The sequence below is a fragment of the Micrasema longulum genome, unplaced genomic scaffold (assembly GCF_059751315.1).
Source record: "Micrasema longulum isolate JH-2025_06_02 unplaced genomic scaffold, ASM5975131v1 h1tg000127l, whole genome shotgun sequence".
In the NCBI taxonomy this organism is placed as follows: Eukaryota; Metazoa; Arthropoda; class Insecta; order Trichoptera; family Brachycentridae; genus Micrasema; species Micrasema longulum.
In genome coordinates, this window is record NW_028277333.1 from 1,216,713 (window position 1) to 1,241,958 (window position 25,246).

The following is a 25,246-nucleotide window of genomic DNA, read 5'->3' on the forward strand; positions in this document are numbered from 1 at the left end:
TCCGGGGACTATGAAATATTCTAGTATGAAAACACCCTTTTAAATAAATATTTCACCATTCCGTGAATCGGACCCGAGACCTCTTGTATAGCAGGCCAACGCGCTGACTATTACACCACAAGGCTGACTATACACTATTATAATATATTTTAATAACACTAATACATTTATATTGTAATAAAAATGAAGAAATTACAAAAATAAATTGCTTTAAATATATACGAAAAAATTAAAAACAAAGATAAGAAAAATAAAAAGATATTCAAATATGACAAAATAAGAAATATAGTAAAACAAATAAGTATTTAAAAAATTAGCAAATAGCAGTCTAAATTCAAAAAAACATTTTTTTGTGTAAAAACACCCTATAAATAAATATTTCTTATCAACCATGTCGGGAATCGAACTCGAGACCTCTTCACGAGGCCGACAAAATATTCTAACATTATTAATTTAATATATCAAAAATGGTAATTATACTATTCCCGGTTACAAATATTCTAAGTTATTAATTTTATTAATCTAAAATGGTAAATAAAATATTATGGAGGAATCAAATCAAATGAATGATTTACTATCGACCTTGAATATTTTCCTTATCTTTGAGTTCCTTACTCTGTCTTGGAGTCTTCTGCCAGATATGCATTGTATTGTAACCGTTACAATACATACAATACAACAAAAAAAACATATCGGTCAAGAGTCTCCGAGATAGGATAAGGAACTCTAAGATAATGAAAATATGTTGGATCGATAATAAATTATTCATTAGTGTAAGCGTTCCGGTTATTTAAAAGGAGTAGCAGTAACAGTTACAAATTAAAAAATTAAACTGTATCTAAATAAAAGTTTAGATTAGCGTAACGAAAAAAACTAGTCAGGATATGTGAAACTGAATCTTAAATTTCGCCACTCTGCTTTAAACTGTTATTTTTAAGAAACAGTTTCAATGTTTTTCATTTTCATTTGGTCAAGTGACCATGGTTTGTTTTACAACGCTATTTGTTCATTCGTCCGTTCATTCAATTACTAATTCATTCGAATGAATTACTGCATTCGGCCTTTCGTTCGAATAAAATTAGTAATCGAATGCATTCGATTATTTTCATTCCATGACACCTTACTGTTTACATGTTGTAATGTTCGACGTGAAAAGAAAGACCGAAAAGAGGCATTTTTCATAAGTGAAGCCATTTACCGTTTACCGATAAAAGCGCCGGCGTGTTCTCTACAACAATATGCCCTGGCTCTATGAACCTTAGTGACCCTTCTACCAAACCCCAGAGTTCCGCGAAACACTTTTTTGGAATCACTGGCCTAGAGGATTAAATCCAATACTTGTCTGCAACGATATGGGCATCGTAAAAATACCATACATCATTATGTTTTATTTATTAGGTCGGGTCGTTCCGCAGAGAACACGATCTAAATTTGTGATATGGGAAGGTTACATATTATTATATGGTATGGGTTCAACATCGATCAGTTGTCACACCCTGAAGAATCAACGTCCGTATCCAAGTATTGCGATATATCAACAACCCAATAAAATCCAATGCTAAACCTTACTTACATAGCCATACACGATCCATCATCATCATAATACTTCTGTCCGCACACGGCGCTGCATAGGGTACTGCATTCTTGCACAAAATGCAGCGTATTTTGATCATCTGTTACATTCGCTTGCTGTTAAAAAAACCTTTTGAATCGATATTTCACGTTCACGCTGCCAGGCATCGAACCCAGGACCCTACGAATGGCAGACGATTACGTCAACTACCACACAACGAGGCGGACTTATCTGCACTCGATTTCCTTATTCAGGATTTTTACCCGATAGCAGCTATCGATTCAAAAACGCCTGCCCAGGGTTCTGGTTTTATTTCGCTAACACAACGGTATTCTTCATCCGCCTAGACACAAATTACAGGAACACTCGTACACGATTACATAGATTTAAAACTCATTACATACAAATAGAATAGAGATAAAAATAAAAAAAATTAAAGATCAACGTATTACAACAAAAATAGAAAACATTTTAGAGAAGGAAATATGAAAGTTTAGGCATTTACAGGGCTTAAGATTTATCATTAGCTGGTTTATACCAGTATATGACTTGGCTGGTTTAAACCAGCATATGAAACAGGGCGCTTAAGCGCCCAGTTTTGCCAAGTTTGAACATTTATGTTTCTTCGATTCTTTCATCTGTTGATTTTCGTAAACCTATAGAGCTAAACCATTGTTGGTGCGGATGAGTTTATCTGACTGAATTATTTCACCTACTGGGCAACAGACAACGCCTGAAAAAAAAAATTATACTTCTTTTTGGACCGGTTCAGCCACAAAAACCAGCCAATGATACGCTGTAAATGCCTAAACTTCCATATATCTTTCTCTAAAATCTTATTTATTTCTGTTTTAAAATGTTAATCTTTATAACTCTCTAAGCGCTAGATGGTGAAATCCAGTCATTGTGTTCAAACTTAAAAGATTTGGAAATTCGGAGATATGAATATGGAAGTCTAAACAATGTAGACATTTGCAGGATTTGATATATCATTAACTGGTTAAAGTGATCACGTTACACATTCAGCATTTTGCTTACATGGGTTTTTTTTTTAAATTATGGAATTTGCTTATTTTTAGCACTACTTAGTTGTCTTGAATAATACCAAAAATCTATATTAAAACACCTGATGTCTGCCGATTAATGATTTTATAGCACGAATGAGTATATTTTGTATGATTTGACATAAAAAAATTGTTTACTATCGGCAAGAATTAAAAGAGGAGGTCCAAAACCTTAGCTATGTGTCGATATGCCTCCCCCTATCAGTTTTGCCCAGGTTATCCAATGTTCAAAACAATATTTTCTTACTCTTCAATGTTTAGAGTACATACCTATATCTGAGTATACTCAAAAGTTCCATTTGATTTTCGTTGAGTAAAAGAGTTGCTTGATAAACCCTCTTCCTTAGGCCCTAAGTAGCTGTATATATTATAGAAAATGGGCACCGAGATTCAGATATACTGAAAATATTATTGATTCATTGGAATTAATTTTTCCGATGCGTATCTGACCTTTCTTCAAAAAAAAATATTCCCGTATTTTCTTCTTGAATTGTTGCACAAGAGCGAAGGTTTTTTTTACACACTATAGATATCCACCTGCTTTCTATCTCCATCTTTATTCAATTTGTACGGGGAACACATAGTGAGAAGACCACTGGAAGGCTGGAAGGAAGGTTTCAAATTGGTGGTTGCCTAGTCAACAACCTCAGATTTGCAAATGATACCACGTTTCTTGCTAAAAACGAGCTGGAAATGGCAGATATATTGGCTCGGGCAGAAGCAGAAAGTCGCAAATTTGGGTTGTAAATAAACAGAACTAAAACGAAGCTTATGATCGTTGACAGAGCCAATATACTACAACCATCAACTAGACTCCAGACCTTGAAAAAGTGCAAGATTTTGTTTATTTAGGCGAATTTATCTCTGCGGGCGGTGCATGCACTTCAGAAATTAAAAGACGCATCCTAATCGCAACAAATACCATGACTTGACTGACCAAAATTTGGCAAGATCGGGGCATCTCAAAAAAAATAAAATGTTCATAGTGCGTACGCTTGTGTTCCCAATATTCTTGTATGGCGCAGAAACGTAGACAATTAAATCGCGTGAGCAGAAGAGAAAAGATGCCTTTGAGATGTGGTATTGGCGTCAAATGCTGAGAATACCATGGACACCCAGAAGAACAAATGTCTCTATACTGGAGGAACTCAACATAAAATTTCGCCTATCGGCCATATGCTGCCAACGTATGCTGCAGTTCTTCGGAAACATAGCTAGACGTGAAAATAATAATCACGGGCAGTGTACCAGGACGAAGAAGCAGAGACAGAGCTGCGGAAAATGGAACTACGAGATCTCGATTTCGACGATTTTAGGTCGGCATAATCAGTCCGACGCACGTGCAGTTGTCTCTCGCAAACTGACAGAAAAACTATATTTAAATATATATTCGTCAAATCACTTTTCCACCGCGAATGCTCTTATAATAATAATAATAATCATGGATAACTTATATAGCGCCATTTTGGTAGTATAATACCTCAAGGGCGCTTTAAAAAGAGCGATTTGTTTAATTTTAATATTTGCCTGCTGTTCGCGAGTTTGATAATTAGTAATTAATTAGGTTTTTTTATGATTTATTTTTTCTAAATTTTGCTCAGTAAATTTTTCTAAAATTACAAAATATACAACGTTTTCAATGAGTGCCGTATAAAAAGAATTATAAATATATTTTTTATCTTCTTTCTCAAATGTTTTGTTTTTCTGGCTATACTTTTTGTTACCTTTGTTCATTTCATTCGAGAAAAATATTCCTCTCTTATTAGTATAATTATGTTATCCTATTGTTGTTTTTAGTTTTAAAATTAAGATTTTACGAATAATTAAATCTAGGTTTACATTAGTTTAAGTGTTCATAATATCAACACACTATGTATTTTTTATATGGTAAAAGACACGGCGTGCTGTGTATAATAATAAATTTTAAAATGTTATATGTTTCGTACTTATATTTCGTGATGTAGAAACATTTTACATGTGTTAAAATTATTACTTTTTATGTTTTTTTTTAACATTTTAAAAACCAATTGGTAAACTTTTAGTTGATATTCCATTTAAACCTAAGCTCTAGTAGTTTTGATATTATGATCTTATCGGAAACTGTACATATGAACTTAGATAAACATTTTTGCTAATCGTATCAAACCTTTAATAAATATAAACCACGATCATTTAATAACTTATTTTTTATGATTTTCTAACTAATTAAGCACACGATACTGCATTCGTATAACATCTGTGATATTCGCATTACATCTGATATGCATTCTTATAACTAACGGTTTTGTATTTATTTTTTATCTTATAATTGCGATATAATTTACTAATTTATTGCTTTTTTTACATTTTTCTAAATATTTTTTGAAAACATAAATTAAATGTACTTTTTTTCGCTCCTTATGTTTAAGTTAGAAGAAATTATTATTTTACAACTTTGTAGTGTTATCATATGATTTAATGTAAAAGATCTTTACCGACAAGCCATATTAATTGGCTTGGTGAGTCCTGTGAAAAAATAATAATTTTAAAAATGTTTTGAAAAATAATAAAAATGTAATATTGTATGTAAATAATAAATAAAAAAAATAATAAAATAAAAAAATTATAAAAACATAATTTATCACACAAAAAAGGATGATTAGTACGTATTATATGTAGTGTTATCATATGATTTAATGTAAAGGATCTTTACCGACAAGCCATATTAATTGGCTTGGTGAGTCCTGTGAAAAAAAAAAATTAAAAATGTTTTGAAAAATAATAAAAATGTAATATTGTATGTAAATAATAAATAATAAAAAAATAATAAAATAAAAAAAAACATAATTTATCACACAAAAAAGGATGATTAGTACGTATTTCATCGCTGATACTAAAACTTAATAAAATAGAGGAAATCGTGAGTTTATTTTCAACGAGTTGAAAATGATCCCCATAATTGAAATGTTTAGATAAATTATAAAACCAGACCGCAAATGATTCTTTTTTATTAAAAAAAAACAAGTGGAAATAAAAATAACTACAAATAAAAATATATCTTTGACGGACGCTGCAAACCAATGGCAAAAAACGTTGAATCTAAACGTTCCACAACTTTGGGCTGAATCCGCGGTAGTGAGGTAAAAATATGCTACGGCAGTTTTGAGGCGGAATTCAAGAAACCATGCCAGTTTTGAAGAAAACGGCATAACGTTTTTACTATCATTTTGTCATTAGTTTGTTTGTCATATTTGGTGACTTAATATAGGTAGCATTTTTTTGTTTTAATTATTCATACTTAGTTTCTTGAATTACAAAAATTAAATGGTCCCTAAAACTTGTAAAATAAAAATAAATTTTGTTAAATATAAATTTAAATAATTTTAAAGAAAACTGACAATTTACTAATATTAAGCACACATGAATATATTTTTTAAACGTAAACAAAAAAAAAAGATCCATCAATTTCTGATACGTCCGTCTGCCACGAGCGCTAGCAGCGGGCTGTTCATGCGTGATCGTTAAAGAAAAAATATTGTGTTGATGAAAAGTGCAAAGAGTTTTAAATAAATCCGTCTACCCACCCCTGAGTGTTTTAAAAAACTTTTTTTTCTGGGTATGTCACACAGCACCTCACTACTACCGGGTTAATAATGGTGCTATTTTAAATAAAACCGTATTAGCTTACACGCATCGAGAGGCTATATAATGTATTTAGGTACAGTATTATGTCGACTCTCCAATAATACAAGCCAATCACACGTTGTCTAAAAATGTCTGTCACAAATCACAAGGTATTCAATGCTGCTAATAATACACAATAGATCTATAAAGCGGTGATGTGATCCTATCGGGTTCACGATCTACCTACGATGATGCTATTCTCTCCTCACGTTTGGTATAGAATTACCTTTATTCTTCCTCTGAGCCCTAATGTTCTCTGCGCGGATGCAGAGTGGACGCCTTTTCAAGTCTTACAAAAAAAGCTACAACATTTTAAAGCATTGTGTTTTGCACAACTCGAAGCCAAAATACCCAATGAGAAAATGTTAAACGTTTATTGTTGTAGTACTATTTAGTAACACATGAAGCATGTGCGTACATAAATAATAACAAAAGTAAAAAATAAAAATGATTATATAAACATATATTTATTATCAAAATCTATCTATATTATTATCAAAATCTAAACGCCGCTCCTGAAAATGGCTTTCAATTTATATATTACATCAGAAAGAGGTCATTTTAGAGAAGGGAATGTAGAAATCTGTACATTTACAGACCTTACGACATGTCATTAGCGAGTTTAAGTGGACACATTGTGTAACATTCAACATTCGGCCCATATTTTTTTAATTCTTCCAACTGTTGATTTTCGTCCTTTGAAATATTCCCATCTCTGTTGTAATATGTTCATCTTAATAACTCCCTATGTCCCTTGTTTACAAAAAATTTAACTAACTCAAAATATTGCTAAATATTTCATTGTTCATGGACTGGGCATCTGAAGTGAAAGACTAATCTCGTTACCTAAATAAATGTTTAAATAAATTAAAGTTTTTTCCGCTTTTAATATTTACATTCTAAATTTTAAAAACGTTAAAAATTTTCATTCGAAATATACCTACTGTCATTCCTAACTATTGTTGTCTATACATACTACCTACTTTGTTCCGGTAAATTGTACTTGAACCTGCAAATTCCACAATAATGTACAATTTTAAGTATGTTCCATTTCCAATCTCATTTGGACGACTTCAATAAATGTAGGTGCAGAAGAAGCGATCATAGGTCTCAACATATAACAGTTAATATAAATGTACATACAAACTAATACCACTTTCTTACAAAGGGATTTTAAGTATTATGCAATTAAAATGTAATCTAAATAACAATCTTATTAATCTAACCTACTTCCACTGTCCATTGAAACAATTAAAAACGAAAAAAAATTCAAGAACACCACAAAAAAATGGATAGAGAAGGTGGGTAAAAGTAAAATGGATTGTCTCATTTGCCCAAACCAAAATTGAATCACCTGCTCCACAAACGTGATTATTTATTTGTTCTTTTACAATTTGTGAATTACTTTTTTTTAATTCAAAATAATGTTCCCCCCTTCTTGGGGTGTCCCGTGCCGAGAAAAACTTTATATGGTTTTGAAACATGCTTTTTTTAACATAATTAAATCATAATATCAAATACATACAAAACATAATAAAAACAAATAAAACTCACAAATAAAAACATTTATATAAAAACATATTTCTACCTATATGGTCTGATTCACTCATCAATTTGTGAGCATCCCACCTCCAGTAAACATTTCTTAAGGGCGATATTATAGTGACAGTATTTACTAATTGCCTTTATGGGCAATGGAAGTAGGTTGTAAACTTTAATGGAAAAGTAGACCAATTCTCTTTGACCAAAAGTTGTGTTCATTTTCAATTGCTTTTGCAGCATCAGGGTCTAGTAACAAGTCTAGTGTCTAGTAACTCTAGTAATTGTGTTTGGTGTCATGGGAGGTATTAAATATTTTTTTTTTGTTCATGCATTAGTAAAACTTTTGTATAAATTTGTTTTATAGTCATAACATTAAATTTTCGTATATGTCGAGGGAGCTCGTTCTGAGAGGGACTTTTTATTAAAGCTAGTATAGTGTATGTTATGTTTTTTATCGTTTATTGTGCGTTTTATATTTTAAATAATACGGGAATACAGAAATAAAAAATGAACATAAATATGTAGTGTCTCTAACTGTCGTAACCTGTTGTAATTTATCTTATTTGTATATTCTCACATGTAAAAAAAGTGTTTTCGGCACGGGTTGTGAGGACAATATTTTTATTATTGATTTTTGGTAATGTGAAAAAAAATAATAGGTGCAAAAGAAGCTATCATAAGTCTCGGCCTATAACAGCCTTAGGCCGGGTTGTTTGATCATTTTCTAGTTAAAGTTTTTGAAATGTGTGCATTTTTTCATGCAAAAAAGATTCAATTTTTTAAATTATTGCTATTACTTACGATTTTGAGCTATTACTAATGATCAAACAATCCGGCCTGAGAAGTAAATATTCATGAACGCGGCTAAATAAGTCAATTCTCAACTAATTCTGAAATCAAACTCCCATGACCGTCATCGTGAGCCGTCACCATTTCCAAATAAATCTTTTTAAAATCATCAATCTTCATCATAGCGCGGCGTGCGTCGGAATCTCTTTTAGGTCGAATCAACGCTGATAAATATTTAATGATATTAATTTAGATTGTATATTTAGTGATGTTAACATGTTAGAGACATTTAATACAATTGAGTTAATAAGAAACATGCTCTTACCCGAGACAGACTCCGAGAGTTCTTCAACTGTTTTATTATAAGTAGGTAGTTTTATTGTTTTAATACCTAGCATCAACTAACAACAAATTGTAAATATTATTAGCGTAATATGCAACATTATAATTGTTTACCCTTATTTGTATCTTATAGTCTGTGGCCCAATAACAAAAACCATATTAATATAAATAAACAGAAATTAAAAAAAAAAAACAAACAATACACATTAAGTTACTGATTTAAATTATCCCTTTGCGCATTGTTCAAAAATGCATTTATGAGTTTAATTTTATTTAGATTTTTTTTCTATAAATTGTTCATTAATATAAAATACCATTTTTTTCAATTTATAATATACAATATGTATATTTTTTATTATAATCGTTATTATTAAAATTGGTATTTTAATTTCTGTTTAGTTTTTTGGGTGGCTATTTTTAGCAACTTTTGAATAAATGTGACATAAACTAGGTAGAAATTTTAAATCAGTTCGTGATAAAGCGTAGTTCAAAGCGTAAAAATATAGGATTGACAAATTACTCTGATATATATATATATATATATATATATATAGTTGGATAATTTATAAAGCGCCATTTTTGTGAAAATCACCTCAAGGGCGCTGTACAATTAATAAATATCCCAGTACGTCTTGCAGCTACAGAGCGCATGGACAATTGGGATTCTAGTCCACGATTCTACCGCGGGACCACAACCCAATCCAATTGACAAATATGTGAACAGAGATTAAAAAAATGAGTTTTTAATTCAAATGCACCTAAAAAGTGGCTCAATTATAAACTGATTGTTCTTTTTCAGGGATCTCCGCTTCAATAAGATAAAGGACATTCCGCCAGGTGCCTTCAGCAACCAGAAGAACCTAACGACTCTCCTGTTAAACAACAACCACCTCACTACAATTCGAGACAAAGCCTTCTCTGGGCTGGCGAACCTAAGATATCTCTACCTGTACAAAAACAGGATTCACCACTTGGATGATGGAGCCTTCGATGGCCTCGGAAACATGAAGCACTTGTAAGTTAACAATATCCGTTTAACTCGGGTCTGTTTATTCAGCTCAAAACCTAAATACAATGATAACGTGACCTTTATAGAAAATGTACATTAAATAACACATTTACACATATTTTTACTGAATTTCATTTTTAACATATTTGATCACACATCTCAATAAAATAACCAATTTTTTATCGAGTTAGAGTCGATGCATTTATCCTTTCACCATTGAAAAGAACGTTAGTTAACATAGGTAAGATTTGGCAAATGGCACTGATAATTTGGTAGTTTCCCTTGCCAGCTCTAAATATTCTTCTTTTCTCCGTATCCAGAAGACGTCAATCTTATGCGAATTAAATTCCACTTTAAACGTGCCGTATGAATCTAATAGACCTGCTGCTGACACTCCGCTGTGCCTGCCTTTACCTTGCGATTTCTCAATTCTTAAAAAATATCTCAATGAAAAATATAAAAGAAAATTGTCTTATTACTCGTAAGGGACGCGTATTCAAAAACTTTAAAAAACATGGCTATAAAATATACTACATAAAATAAAATAAATATTTAGATTTGAAAAGAATGCAATAACATTTTTTTTTTTAAATCTTCGCTGTCATAAAAAAACAGTTCAAATATGACACTGTTTAAGAACAAAGTAAGTGTAATACGGCCATTAAGCGGGTAAATCGTAAAGCTTGAGTTGTTTTTATTTTTTTACTATTTTTTTTATATTCTGTATACTTGATTAAAAATCTCATTTTTAAAGTTATGACTCCATTTCATCGAATGTGCGATGTTTTCGATGCACGTAAACTATATATCTTCATCATTCCCTTTCCGCACCTAATGGCGCATAGGGCACTGCACTGATACACCAATTGCAGCGTATCTTGATCACTTTTGTTACACAAAGGTGAGATGATCAGTCTTACGCTTTAGGTACCGTCCAGGGACTATGAAATATTCTAGTGTAAAAACACCATTTTAAATAAATATTTCATGCCAACCATGTCGGGAGGGAAACCCGAGACCCTTTGCATGGCAGGCAAACGCGCTGACTATTACACCACGAAGCCGAGAAACCATATATAGAAAACATGTATTTGAAATAATAAAAACCAAATCCAGTTTTAAAATAGTAATATAAATCAAGAAGCTTAATATACTTGTAAATGTCTCGTGTATTTATTTTTTTGTTTGTGTACATGAACTTATGTTCAAATGGTTTATTTCTACGTATTTTAAGTACCAAATCTAAACGATCATAAAAACTATATTTATGTATGTTCATGTATGATATGAAGTATCGTAAAACATCCTGACACCAGAGCGCAGAGTAGCGTAACGAACAATTTATTGAATGTTTGTATTACATGGGACATTAGCATTTAGTCGAATAAATATCATGTTAATTATGTGTTACACACCATTTACTAGCTCTGCAGGGGTGGGCAACTGCATATAAGAAATAAATATACAATCGACGCCGGTAAGGAAAAGTTAACCTACATGTAGCAACTTTTCAGGAGAGCCAATCAAAGTATTTTTATTTTTAATAAAGAATCTGATATAATAAATTGTGTAGCAATCACACCGAATAACTACGTATGTTTGTCATTTTTTTTATTAAATACATTTTTTTTTAAATATTTACTCTTCTGTAAAGTTGCTACATGTCGCTTGGTAATTATTTTCCTTTCCAGCGTCGAAATTATTTAAATCGGTACAAAAAAAACCGTTACTATAATTTTTCAATTCATTATTTATACCTACTATAGATACAATGAAACCTCATTCTACACGTTTTTTTTTTCATTTTACAGATTTAAAAAAATTTGGATATTAATTTAACAATAACTGTTATATAATTATATTCGAACTATCCTCTGTCGGCCTTGTAGTGCAGAGGTCAACGCGTTTGCCTCCCATTTAAGAAGTCTCAGATTCGATTCCCGACACGGTTGACGTGAAATATTAGTTTAAAAAGGTGTTTTCACACTAGAGTATTTTATAGTCCTTAGACTGGCACCTGAAGAGTTAGACTGATCATCTAACTTTCATGTAATAAATATGATAAAAATACGCTGCGATTAGTATACGTACCAATGTATTATTCTATGCACCATTGGGTGCGGAAAAGGAATGATGGTGATCCTTTATTGGAATGCCCTACATCGCTCTTTTGCTGAATTGGCGTATAATTATTTATGATATTAAAAGTGAATAATCTTTGCTACGATTTTTGATGTCATGTTATATTTAAGAAAAGAAAAAAAAACTGTTCAATAAATAGTAAACAATTTTTTTTTCAATCCCGAATTAATTTTTACGCAAGAAAATCTATCCACCACTGTCTATTTAAGTATATTTTTTTACACGGTACTGTATGGAACGTATCCCCCGTGTAAAAAGAAGTTCCAGTATGGACACATTGTATGCGCCACAACTCAAATAAATAAAACATTATTGATTGATTCGGTGTTTATTTTGTAAAAAACTTCGTGACAATTGTTTCGCCTTGTTAGGGCATTTTCAAACGAATGTTTTGAAGTTTTTATTTTTATATTTGTAAAAATAAAATAAAGTGTTCAGTAGACTCAAATCAGTGTTTGATTTCTGATACTATAAGTTTAAATAAAACATTACACACGAGTGTGATATGAACAAGAAAACAAGTTTTGGGTATTCAGAATTACTCATCACATGATATTAATATAAACTAAACCAAAGTAATTTTACAAAATAGTTGGTACTTGGGTACTGATAAAGTAGTAAGGCAGGGTGGTTAATTTTTTTTTTTTTGGGGTGAAGAATTAGGGAATACAGAATTATTCATTACGGTTTTTTCTGCAATCAAATTATATTGAATTTCTAATTTCTAAAAAATATTCATGTCATCAAACAGAACGTAAAAGTTTTATTTTATGCGAATGATTTGAACCGAGGGGTGATATGTTTTGTGAATTCGGAGAAGCTATTACTAGAAAGATCGCGTCAGTAAACGCTAACTAAATTTAAAAAATAATGCTCAAATTAGGATATCAACTCACCTGTGGGTATTATAAACAAACTAACCATCACGCCGTTGCCCCGTAGGGGTAGGCAGAGAGGATAGAACACCATATCACTCTATCTTTGCATACAGACCTCGCTTCCTCTACATTCATACATCTTCCATGCACGCACGCCGATTATTCCTACTTTTTACATGTCCATCTTCAAGTATTTGATGGACTTGATCGCACCATGTCTTTCTCGGCCTTCCTCGTTTTCTGCATCCATCAACATTCGCATCCTAGATCCTTTTATCCGTTCTTTCGTTGACTATTCGCTCTACATGTCCAAACCAACGCAGCACCCCCTTCTTGATTCTGTCGATAATGCATATCTCAGCCTTACACAGTTCACGGATCTCGACATTTGTGCATCTGTCACCATTCGCCTGAGGGATCGCATTTCGACAGCATTTAACCTGCTTTCATCATCATTTTTCTGATTCCATACTTCGCTCCCATACATTGGATTTGGCACTAGAACTCCATTGTGAACTGCCAGTTTAGCCTCCTGCGATAAACTTTTGTTTGCTAAAGTATATTTAGTAGATTGGGTATTATAATAATAATGATGTGTCAATCGAAGCTAAACTGGCAGTCCACAACGGTGTTTTAGTCCCAACACTCATGTATGGAAGTGAAACATGGTAGTGGCAGAGGAAGGATGAGTGAACGCGGTTGAAATGCGATCTCTTAGACGAATGTGTGGGAAATCAATGTACGACAGGGTTACAAATGATGAAATCAGGCGAGAGTGTAAATCTGAGTCAAGTATAATTGATAATATTAAGAAAGGGTCTCTGAGATGGTTTGGTCACGTAGAACGAATGGACGACAAAAGAATGGTAAAACAAGTATATATGGCGAAAATGAACGGCAACGTGAGACGAGGACGACCAAGGAAGACGTGGCTTGATCAAATAAACCAAAATCTTAAGTCTGGTCATGTCAAAAGCAGACAGAACCGAAGGGCATGTATGACAAGATGTGTGAATGTGGAAGAAGCTAGGAATGTATGCCAGGATAGACGTGTATGGCGGTCCATTCTCTCTGCCTACCCCTACGGGGAAATGGCGTGATGGTAGTAGTAGTAATAGTAGTAGTATTATAGTATTTAACACGGGGTTTTTGGTCTCATGTAGTGTGGGATACGTTAACATAAGTATTATATAATATATTTGCTTTTGTAATAAATACTCACATAAATAAGCATAAAAATTTTAAGCCTGTATAACTGCACAACAAATATGGACAGGACAAATAAGTTAATTGGGTGGTGTAATGTACGCGTTGCCATGTGTGCACTGGTTCGTCACCGGCCGTCTACCGCAGTCAGGCTTCCCGGCGTAAACGGGAGGCCACCCTCCCGGGCAGGGCCAAAAGGCGAAGCCGGAAGGTGCACGGAGCACGACTGGGCCGACCACAAGTGAACCTCAATAGCCCTGAAAAGGACTTTCCACCCGGTCCAAGTGGTGCAGAGAGGCGCAGGCGGTCGCGGGCAGAGCGGAGGCGAAGAACGAAGAGCGGAGACCACCCAGGGCGAAGAGACAGATATAAAACGCGATGTTTATTCTTCCGAAACCAGCAGGCTCCCGATTACCATGGGAAGTTAACAGAGTTATCTTCGACTGTCTATAAAGTAAAATCGAAGTTTATGTACGAAAATGTGTATATTGGGATGAACATTTAAAGTATTTTCGTCGGTAACCTGTAATTGAAATGTTTAGAAAAAATCGTACGTATTTTTTTTTTATCATAAAGAAAACTTTATTTTATTTTATGGATAAAATTGATAATAACTGTTGAGTTTCGTAGACCGTTATTATAGAGGCGCGCGTAACATATACAAATACAATAAACATTAGACACAAATTCAACATTTTGCATACAATAATTTATATAATCAGTTTTCTGTACCATCCTACTCTATGTATGTATATCTCTCCCGGTATTGTTAAGGCTAGACCCAAACGTGAACCTCTGTCTTTATTGAAGGCCCTACACTTAGCTTACAGATACCGGGGTATCTGTTAGCTAACGCGTCCGAAACAAGCGGATGTCTGGTAATTAATTGAAACTACATCTCGTAGAATGTACGTGAACGGTTATGTCTATTAACTTTTGATGACCCTATTTTAAATGATCGGAATTCATTGCGATTCTCACATTTCGTATTAATTAAAGTCCGTCATTTCATTGTTACAGTGTTCCCATAAAACAATATCATTTTATACCATTATATAAATTATAATTTACTGAATCATTGTAGAACCGTTTGAACAGTTAACCAATCATAAATGCACAAGCAGTAAAATAATTTAGTTTTCTTTTAATTAGAAAAACTGCTCTTGCTAATTCAAGAGCTAAACCAAATAATTAATTTTAGCTCAAAAATTACAAACAATGAATTGCAAAGCATTATTCAAAACTAGGACATACGATATAGATATAACATCTTCATATATAATATAAATAATAATATAATTATGAGACTAAGGAGTATTTTTTTTTTTTTTTTAAATGCTGACATACACAAATATAACACCAGACAACAATAACACTATCATATTGAAAAAGCAAAGACAAACACAGGACAGTCAAAAATACTACATAATGGACTTAAACACTACAATGACCTACCTTACTACTTGAAAACTTTTACTGGAGACAAATTTAAAATCAATCTGAAAAAGCACATGATGACTGAACTAACTAGACTAGACGAGACATAAAATGACTAGACAATATTAAATTTCTAATGTAACCCTAACGGGTTTTGTAAAATTGTAAATAAATAAAAAAAATAATGGTCTTTTAATGTTGATATAAAGCTACCTATAATTTCAAACAAAAAAATATCCATCTTAGAACAGGCTGAAGAACAGAGTCATGTCGGGTGTGGGAATTTTCGCACATAATAGCCGCCCGAGTGTCCTTAAGCCGTTAATATACAAATGCTCTATCGTTATATAGATTCCCTGGTAATAAATTTGTATGCAAAAAGAAAATATAAATAAATAGTAAATAGTTTCAGCAGAGAACTCTCGTCAATGGGTGTTACCAACCATAAACATAAGGACAACTCATCAGATTGACCGACAGATTTTTGAAAGAACTTAGAGTTTGGCAAGGAATAGAATACATGAATTTTGTTGCAATAGAGAGGGGAAAACATTTTAGAGAATGGGAATATGGAAGTCTTGGCATTTACAGGGCTTATGACCTGGCATTGACTGGATTAAATGGCCACTTTACACACTGTGTAACATTCACCATTCTGCCTATGTTTAAACATCCACATTTCCCTAACCCTTCCATCTGTTGACTTTTGTGAAGTAAAAGAGATGAAGCCTTTATGAATGTTACATAGTAAGTAAAGTGGCAACTTAAACTAGCCAATGACAGGTCATAAGCCCTGTAAATGCCTAGACTCCCATATTCCCTTCTCAAAAATGTTTTTTTAAATTATTATTATGGATAACTTATATAGCGCCATTTTCGTAATATAATACCTCAAGGGCGCTTTACAAAGTGATTATATAAAGATATAAATTTTATTTTAACTTTTTAATTTAAGAAAAATAATGTACTTTGTCTCCACATGCTAAGAATTCATTCAAATGATTTAGAGAACAAGTGGGTTTTAAGTTTCTTCCGAAACATCACTTTACTCTCACAGTTTCGGACCTCTGCTGGGAGAGCATTCCATGCCGTAGGGCCTGCGACCGCAAATGCGCATTCGCTGAATTTAGTGCGCTGTTTGCGTAGAGGTATAATAACTTTTTCTTTCGACGTAGCGGTAGATATTCTTCAGAATTTCGCTGCAGAATTATGCAGCGTCCCGTATCCAGCCGGTGTACACGTCCTGGTGTCTGCATCGTAGCTTCTGGATATCTGTTCATATGTCCATTACAATAGGGTTGATTGAATTTCGGTCAGTTATTGCGTGGACTCCAGATTTGCAATCTGTCAGGATCGTGATTTTCTTCCATCTGTTCGGTGGTTTCTTCAAAACATAGACTAGGGCTTCTCTGATCGCAAAGAGTTCCACCTGAAACACGGAGCAGAAATCGCTGAGTTTCAACTTTCTCGATGGTAGCTCTCTGACGCCATCGTAAGGTACAAAAGCTGCACCCACTTTGCCGTCTTAGAGACTACCATCTGTGTAGATCCTCAACTCTTCCTGCGCCGTCCCAGGCAGAACCTGATCATCGTAGCCGTGATCTATTGGATAGCGCTCCGCTGAATAAGGAAGTGAGAAATAGTCTCCCATTCCCTGGTAGATCCTGGTCATTGGCCGGTTTAAGTAGCCACTTCACGCACTGTGTAACATTTACCATTCTACCTATGTTTGAACATCTATATTCCTTTAATTTTTCCATTTGGATAGACTCAAAATATTGTTTGTATGTTTACTTGGTTTACCGACAGGCACTAACAAATTAACGTAGGGTTATTTAACATTCAAACGCGCCGTACGGAATATGTATATTTATAATGTTATGGTCTACTCAACGTGATCCGTTTGAATCGATTTGATGAATGAAGCAAAAACAATATTTTCTGTAATTAAGTTTACGGCCAACGCCAGCGTTTATTTCTTAGAGCTCATAAAATAAGCTTTCAAAAGTTTACTTAAATAATGTTAATTAGACGAGGTAAAATAAAATGAAACAGTTATTTTAAAAAGTTGTTACTGTAAAGAAGAATTAGTTGGGATATTATTCATTCACAAATGTGAAATGGTAACTGTTACTGCTACTCCTTTTAAATAACTGAAACGCTCATCTCTACTGTTAATCAAACAATGGGAGAGCAAAATAACACAGAGTTGCATTTAATCAAAGAAAGTAATATTTTTGTCATGAATGTTTCAGGTACCTCCATTTCAATAAAATTGAAACTTTCAGCGACTCCGTATTCCCGGATCTACCATCTCTCGAAAGATTGTAAGTTAAATTTTGACAGTTTTTATTTTACTCTGAAAGTAAATATTGACTAACCTTTAGAGAAATAACACGCTACACCTATAGAGATGCCATTTTGCACTATTGCATAGAACAAAAGCGTTGCAAAATTTTGCTTTGGTTTATAGTTTAACAACAGTGTAATGAACGGTTTCGTCGCTGTGCCCTCGTTTCTCGACCTGAGTACTTATGGCCCATTATTTTGCTGTAAACCATAACTAACTTCGCGATTGACATAGAATGGTTTATGTTCGTATGGGCGGCTGTATAGCATAGTGAATTGCTTTATTTAAATCAATAATAACATTGCCTGTAATTGTTCCAAAATAAAATTTGACCATTAATTTATTTCAGATTTTTGCACAACAATCACATTAAACACATCCCGCCCGGCGCCTTCGATGATCTTCCAACCCTGAGGAGACTGCGGTTGGACAGCAACGCTATAGTTTGCGATTGCTCCATCACTTGGTTCATGAAGTTGGTCGACGAAGGAAAAGATTACCTTCAAGCAGCAGCCACCTGCAGCGCACCCCCCAATATGAAAGGCCTCTCAATAGTCAACATGGACAAAAATGAACTCCACTGTGGTAATTACATGCATCGTTTATTAGAAAAGTCACAAGTTATAAATAATATTTCATTACTCTTGTGATGTTGCGGTAGCTAGCTGAAAGCGGTAGTAGCTAGGAATCATAAATAACAATTTCAGTCATATGCTACAAATGAGATGTGTTAAAACAAAGATGGTATTCTACACTTATTTTGTTTTGATAACATGCAGTAAGTGTTTTTTTCATCATTTTTCCCAAACTGCAAGGATAAGTTGTTGCCAGAAGTTACTGTTTTGTTTTCATTCTGTGGCGTAAAGAAGTCTGCCATTGTAGTTACGAAACTAAATAAATTGAGTCAAAAATATATGAGATATTGCCATTTATGGTCCAAAACCTTTGCAGTTGTCAACGGCACTTTTGTTTCTCTTTCCATCACCATATCTAACTCATTTTAGACCAATGGTGGAGATTATTGTCATTGTTTCAACACACCTCAAATTGTTACATTATTTGCGTTCAAAAGCGAGTTGCACTGTTTGTTAATTATTATAAATTATATCAGGAAATAGAGATTTTCAAGTATTGATGTTCTATGTTCATTTCAAAAATTTGAATTTATTCCTGATTTCAAAGATTTCATTTGTTAATAACTCATAAAAACTAACTAAACTTATTGGTTTTGAATCTTGCTTATTGCACTATTTGTAAAATAAATCACCATGAAAAATGTGGAAATTGGAGCTGCCCTTGTTTGATTTATAATTTTATATTTACACATTTAATTAAATGGCAATTTCATTACAGGTTTCCCTTAGATAATTGTCAATTTTCCAACACCTGTTGAAATGTTTTTATTATGCACTTAATAATCAGTTATCTCTTAACTATAAAATAAAATGACATTATTTGTTGGATGCTCGATACCTTCGACCTCGGGACTGTAAAACAAGGCCTGCCCTCTCGCGATACGCGTGTTCGAAGAAAACAGGGAACGTTTGATTTTAGGTAAACTAATTGACGTTATGGTTTTCAGTGTCAATCCTGGAATTAATGAAAGGAGTAAGGACTTACGGTTTCCTCCCTTTGGCACTGGTCCAGAAAGACACCGTTATCGTTTGCACTGGTCACTTTGCACGTTTTCTTATATGTTGGTGATTCGAAATCACTGTCACGCTCGCGGTACGGTTTTCGTTGTTGTTCGCGGTACAGTTTTTTTTGTTGTGTTGTCACGCGTTGCTTTCTTGACTCACCGTCAGGGAGAAGTAGGTATATTGGGATTCAAAACAAGGACCACCGGAATCAAAGGAAGGAATGGCTTGACACTTGAATAAAAGAAAATGAATCCGAAACATACTCCCCCGCGCTGCGGAATATGACGGCATATTCCCAGTAAATGGTTCTGTTTTGGTTAACGGTTAAAGAAATATGCCGACCGATGTGATGTATGATATGATAAAGGTTTGAATAATACGATTGTCACTACGTGAATATGGATAATAAGTGATGATGGGTGATTATAAACAATGTCTAATGAGGGATGATTATGAATGAGAACTCGATACTCATTCATCCGGAATAGGGCACAACTTTAAAAGTGGTCTTTTGAATAAACCACTTTCTGTTACAATAAGATGTTTTCGAGGCAATGCAGCTGGATGTTTTGCGTCGTATGATAAATCTGAAGATTTTATTCCCCAACCGATCCGTATATACTTCACTGTTAATAAAGGGATTTAATTTTCTCATTGGTTTCGGTAAATCTTTTCCCAGTTTCAGATTCTGAATTTCCCCAATGAAGGCGGTGTTTTGAACAGATTTTACAAGATACATCAAAGCCTTATGCATTTCCTGATCTGTAGGTTGACGAAGTGCCTTATCTTTTATAAGAGAAGAATTTATGAAACGTAATATGTATACTACGATACGTTGTATTTTTCTAAGTGAAGAATAACGTGTGATAAGCACTTCTAATGGACGCTGACATGAGTCGTTAACAAGTACGTTAGGTCGTTTTTCTAATTCAATATTTCTTGCTACGTCATTAGATTTACCAATTATCAAATTCGGCCAGTCGTTAAGTTCCAATTTCAGCCATGAGGGGCCCATCCACCAAAGTGGATGATGTATCAGGTCATCGGGCAACAAGCCTCGACTAGCACAATCAGCTGGGTTTTGACTGGTAGGCACGTGCCTCCATTCAGCACACGGCAGCTTACGTTGAATGTTGGAAATTCGATTTCCAACAAAAACCTTATATCGGGTTGATTGTGATTGAATCCAAAATAATACGATAGTTGAATCTGACCATGCATATACTTTTGTTATATTGCTGATTTCTGAATGTGTTTTAAGAATGTAATGCATAAGATTAGCTAATAATGAAGCTGCACTGAGTTCTAAACGCGGTAACGTCATGCGCTTTACGGGTGATACTCGAGATTTGGCGCATACAAGTGCCACCTGGTGATGATTGGCTGTCGAACTGCGTAAGTAAACAACTGCGGCATAACCAGATTCACTGGCATCACAGAATCCATGAACTTGATATTCATGAGATCCGTTGTTAGTTATACGTCGGTTTACTTTAATTTGTGTAAGATTAGGTAATTGCGTAGTGTACCTTACCCATAGGTTATGTATGTCACTCGGGACGGGGTTATCCCAAGAGACCCCGAGCAGCCAAAGTCGTTGTATTAATAACTTGGCCAAGAATGTTAGAGGCGATAAAAATCCTAGGGGGTCGAATATACGGGCTAGCTCTGAAAGCATAGTCCTTTTTGTGCATGATCGGTTAAGCGGATTGATGTGATAAATAAATTGATCTTCTACAGAATTCCATTCAAGTCGTAAAATTTTGATAAAATCACGATTAGAATCGAATTGTAGAGACATAGCTCTGTGTTCTTTGGGTATAGCATTCAGAAACTGTGGTTCATTACTTGACCATTTTCTCAACTCAAATCCTCCAGAAGACATGATACCGTTCAATTGTGTCTGGAGACTCCGAGCTGATTCTAGCGAATCACAGCCCGATACTACGTCATCAACATACAGGTCTTTCATTATTACGCTAGATGCAAGGGGAAACGAATTTCTCTCATCTTGTGCCAATTGATGCATAGTTCTAATAGCAAGAAAAGGAGCCGAAGAAATTCCAAAAACAATTCGGTTGAGTCGATATTCTCGAATGGGTTCACTAATGGAGCAACGGAATAGAATACGTTGATAATCTTGATGACCTTTAGTCATTTTTATTTGGCGATACATTTGACGTATGTCCGCCGTAAAGACGATTGCATGAAGACGAAATCTCAAAAGAATTTCTACGATATCTGTTTGTAGTTTACACCCTGTCAACAAGGTGTTGTTTAATAAAGAACCTCGCTCATCCTTGGCCGAAGCATCAAAAACGACGCGAAGTTTTGTCGTAAGACTTTCGGGTTTCACGACTGCGTGGTGAGGAATATAATATGCAGATGAGGATTGACATTCACCGGGAGGAATGGGCTCCATATGATTGCTTGATAAATATTCCATGATATGATCATTGTATTCCTTATAAAAAATATGATTTTTTAATAGGCGCTTTTCAAGATGATAGAATCGCCGCAGGGCAATTGAATAAGAATTGACGAACGATGGTGTTTCTGAATTGCGGAAAGGTAAATTCACTACATAACGCCCATCGGACTCTCTGGAGTGAGTGTTCTGGTACATCTCTTCACATCGTTGATCGTCCATAGAGAAATTTGATGACTCAATGTTAGGTATGTTTTCAATCTCCCAAAGTTGTTGCACAGCACAATCCAGTCGGGTGTCATCAATTACAGACAATGAATGTGACAGTAAATTGATTTGATTGCTCGAGTTAGCAGACAAGACTCTTCCCATCAAAATCCAACCGAATACGGTATTTACGGCTGTCGGAACCACTTCATCTCCTTCTAATTTGCCTGAAAGAAGAAACTTGGGAAACAACTCACCGCCTATTAAAATATCAATGGGACGAGGTTGGTTATAACGATTATCAGCTAACACAATATTTGATAGGTGACGATATTGACTAGTGATTTGGTGGGTTGGCATGTCACCGCAAATACGCTCTAGTGTGACAGCTTCGGTAAAATATACTGGATCTGGTTTACCCACTGGACGTAGTTCAATGCTTACTTTATGAGAAGATGTAGTAGGTACCTGACCAATGCCTGACATTGGGGTATCTACCTTACACCGTTTTAAACCTAATCTGTTTACGCAGCGATTTGAAATTATGTTGATTTGACTACCAGGATCGAGTAAAATACGAACGACTTGATAGTTGCCATAATAATCCCTTACTTCAACTTCAGCTGTCGCTAAGAGGACAAAAGAAGGTGTAGGGCGTGATGCCGAATGCATATTGCTAAGAGTAGTAGCTGGAATGATATAATTATTTTTAGAAGTGGAAGCGATAACTTCTGGTGAATTATGAACTTCAGAGACGTTTGAAGAACACAAGTTTGTATTATGACGAGAATTGCATTTTTTGCAATTGAAAGTTGATTTGCAATTTGATAAGTTATGATTTGATCTCAGGCAGTTTACGCACAGTTTTAGTTGCTTAACGACATTCCAACGTTCTTTCGTGGGTTTCTCCTTAAACCGTTCGCATGAATATATAAAGTGATTTTCCGAACACAAAGGACACGTTTGTGTATTCGCCAATAAAGTTGATGAGTATTTCGGTTTGATAAACAGAGTCTTCTTGGCGATGACGTCAGGAGAACGATCTCTGGAAAGACGCGATCTCTCCAAAGCCTGACATCTTTCTACAAGAAACTCTTGTAATGTTGAAAAAACTGGAAAATCTACCCCTTTAATGGATAATTCAAATGCTTCGCGTGAATTTTTATCGAGTTTAGTCAAAAGAGTGTGAAAGAGAATAAAATCCCAGTCAGATGTCGGAAGTCCTAATCCCTTTAGGATAGAAATATTTTCCATAAAAATGTCTAGAATTTTTCTTAACGCCTGAGGAGTATTAGTAGCAATTTGTTTTTTGTATAAAATCTCTTCCCAACATAAAAATGCAAGATGTCGTTTATTATTATATCGCGCTACTAACGCATCAAATGCGTCACGATAATTATTAGCCGTGATTGGATATGCTCGCATAATGTTTACAGGCTCCCCTGATAGTGACGATATTAAATATTGGAACTTTTCCACGTTCGATAAGTCGTTCCTACTGTGCACTAAACTTAAAAATAAATCATAAAACGCAGGAAACTCTTTTATTTGACCTGTAAATAAAGGTAATTTTATTAATGGCAATTTTGCGTAGTGCTTCTTTTCACACGTTTCGGACTGGACTTCTTTCTTCAATGGTGGTAAAACCAGTCGCTTGATGCTGAAAATCTCACACACGATTTCATCCATTTGTTCCTGAATCTCATTGTTCTCCCTTACGGCAGCTTCATCTTCAGAAATTTCGGACAAAATTTTTATTTGCGTTTCGTTAAACATATCCATTATAGGATCTAGCCGCTCGCACCACGATAAAAAACGTGGAATGTTTTCTGGATCGGACATTGCGTTTTTTCCCGATCGTAAAGCATCCTTCAATCTTTTTAGCGCGTGATTTCGCCTAGTTGTATAAACATTTACGCTAACACTCATGATTCTAAGTTAAAATAAGTAAAAATGATTTATAAGTTGCTAATGCTAAATGCTAAATGCTACTGCTAAAAATTATTGTTTGCTTTGCGGGACAGTACACGCGCTTATTATTGACGCGCGAAGAAGGTAGTTTAAAAGTTTTGATGCAAATAAAAAAAGAGTATGACGAAAAGGCTCACAGAAATTTATGTAAATGAATGTTGTTAATGTTTTTACGATGATTATAGGTTAATAATATATTATATATAAATATAAATTAATGATATGATATGATACGATGAGAATTTAATCGTTAACCAATGCAGGCTTATTTTCATCGACAACGTGTCGCGAAAGGGCAAAATGTCCGAATATATTAATTATCCGGTTCGCAAGATAGACCAAATGTTGGATGCTCGATACCTTCGACCTCGGGACTGTAAAACAAGGCCTGCCCTTTCGCGATACGCGTGTTCGAAGAAAACAGGGAACGTTTGATTTTAGGTAAACTAATTGACGTTATGGTTTTCAGTGTCAATCCTGGAATTAATGAAAGGAGTAAGGACTTACGGTTTCCTCCCTTTGGCACTGGTCCAGAAAGACACCGTTATCGTTTGCACTGGTCACTTTGCACGTTTTCTTATATGTTGGTGATTCGAAATCACTGTCACGCTCGCGGTACGGTTTTCGTTGTTGTTCGCGGTACAGTTTTTTTTGTTGTGTTGTCACGCGTTGCTTTCTTGACTCACCGTCAGGGAGAAGTAGGTATATTGGGATTCAAAACAAGGACCACCGGAATCAAAGGAAGGAATGGCTTGACACTTGAATAAAAGAAAATGAATCCGAAACATTATTATTTTATCATTGAGTCAGTGTTACTGACAAAAATAGGGATTTTTAAATTGTCGATAATTTGCGTAATCTTTGATGGAACATTTTTGATAATAAATGTTGCAACAAATATGCGATTGCTATATTACTTCCCCACTAATTCACTAAAATATGTATATTTTTGTGTCTTCAAGTTTTTATGACTAATGTTTAATTTTACTATTCGATAGCAAAAAT

At 34.3% G+C, this 25,246-nt stretch overlaps 1 protein-coding gene across 2 annotated transcripts in view; it reads left to right on the plus strand.

Moving 5' to 3' along the window:
- Positions 1–25,246, plus strand: part of LOC148284358 (peroxidasin-like) — a 95,541-nt gene that overhangs the window by 65,417 nt on the left and 4,878 nt on the right. For both annotated transcript variants that reach the window (XM_088240936.1, XM_088240943.1), the window contains exons 2-4: positions 9,773–9,988; positions 17,901–17,972; positions 18,345–18,580. In XM_088240936.1, coding sequence (XP_088097062.1) covers positions 9,773–9,988; positions 17,901–17,972; positions 18,345–18,580 — 524 coding nt within the window. The remainder of the gene's footprint in view (positions 1–9,772; positions 9,989–17,900; positions 17,973–18,344; positions 18,581–25,246) is intronic.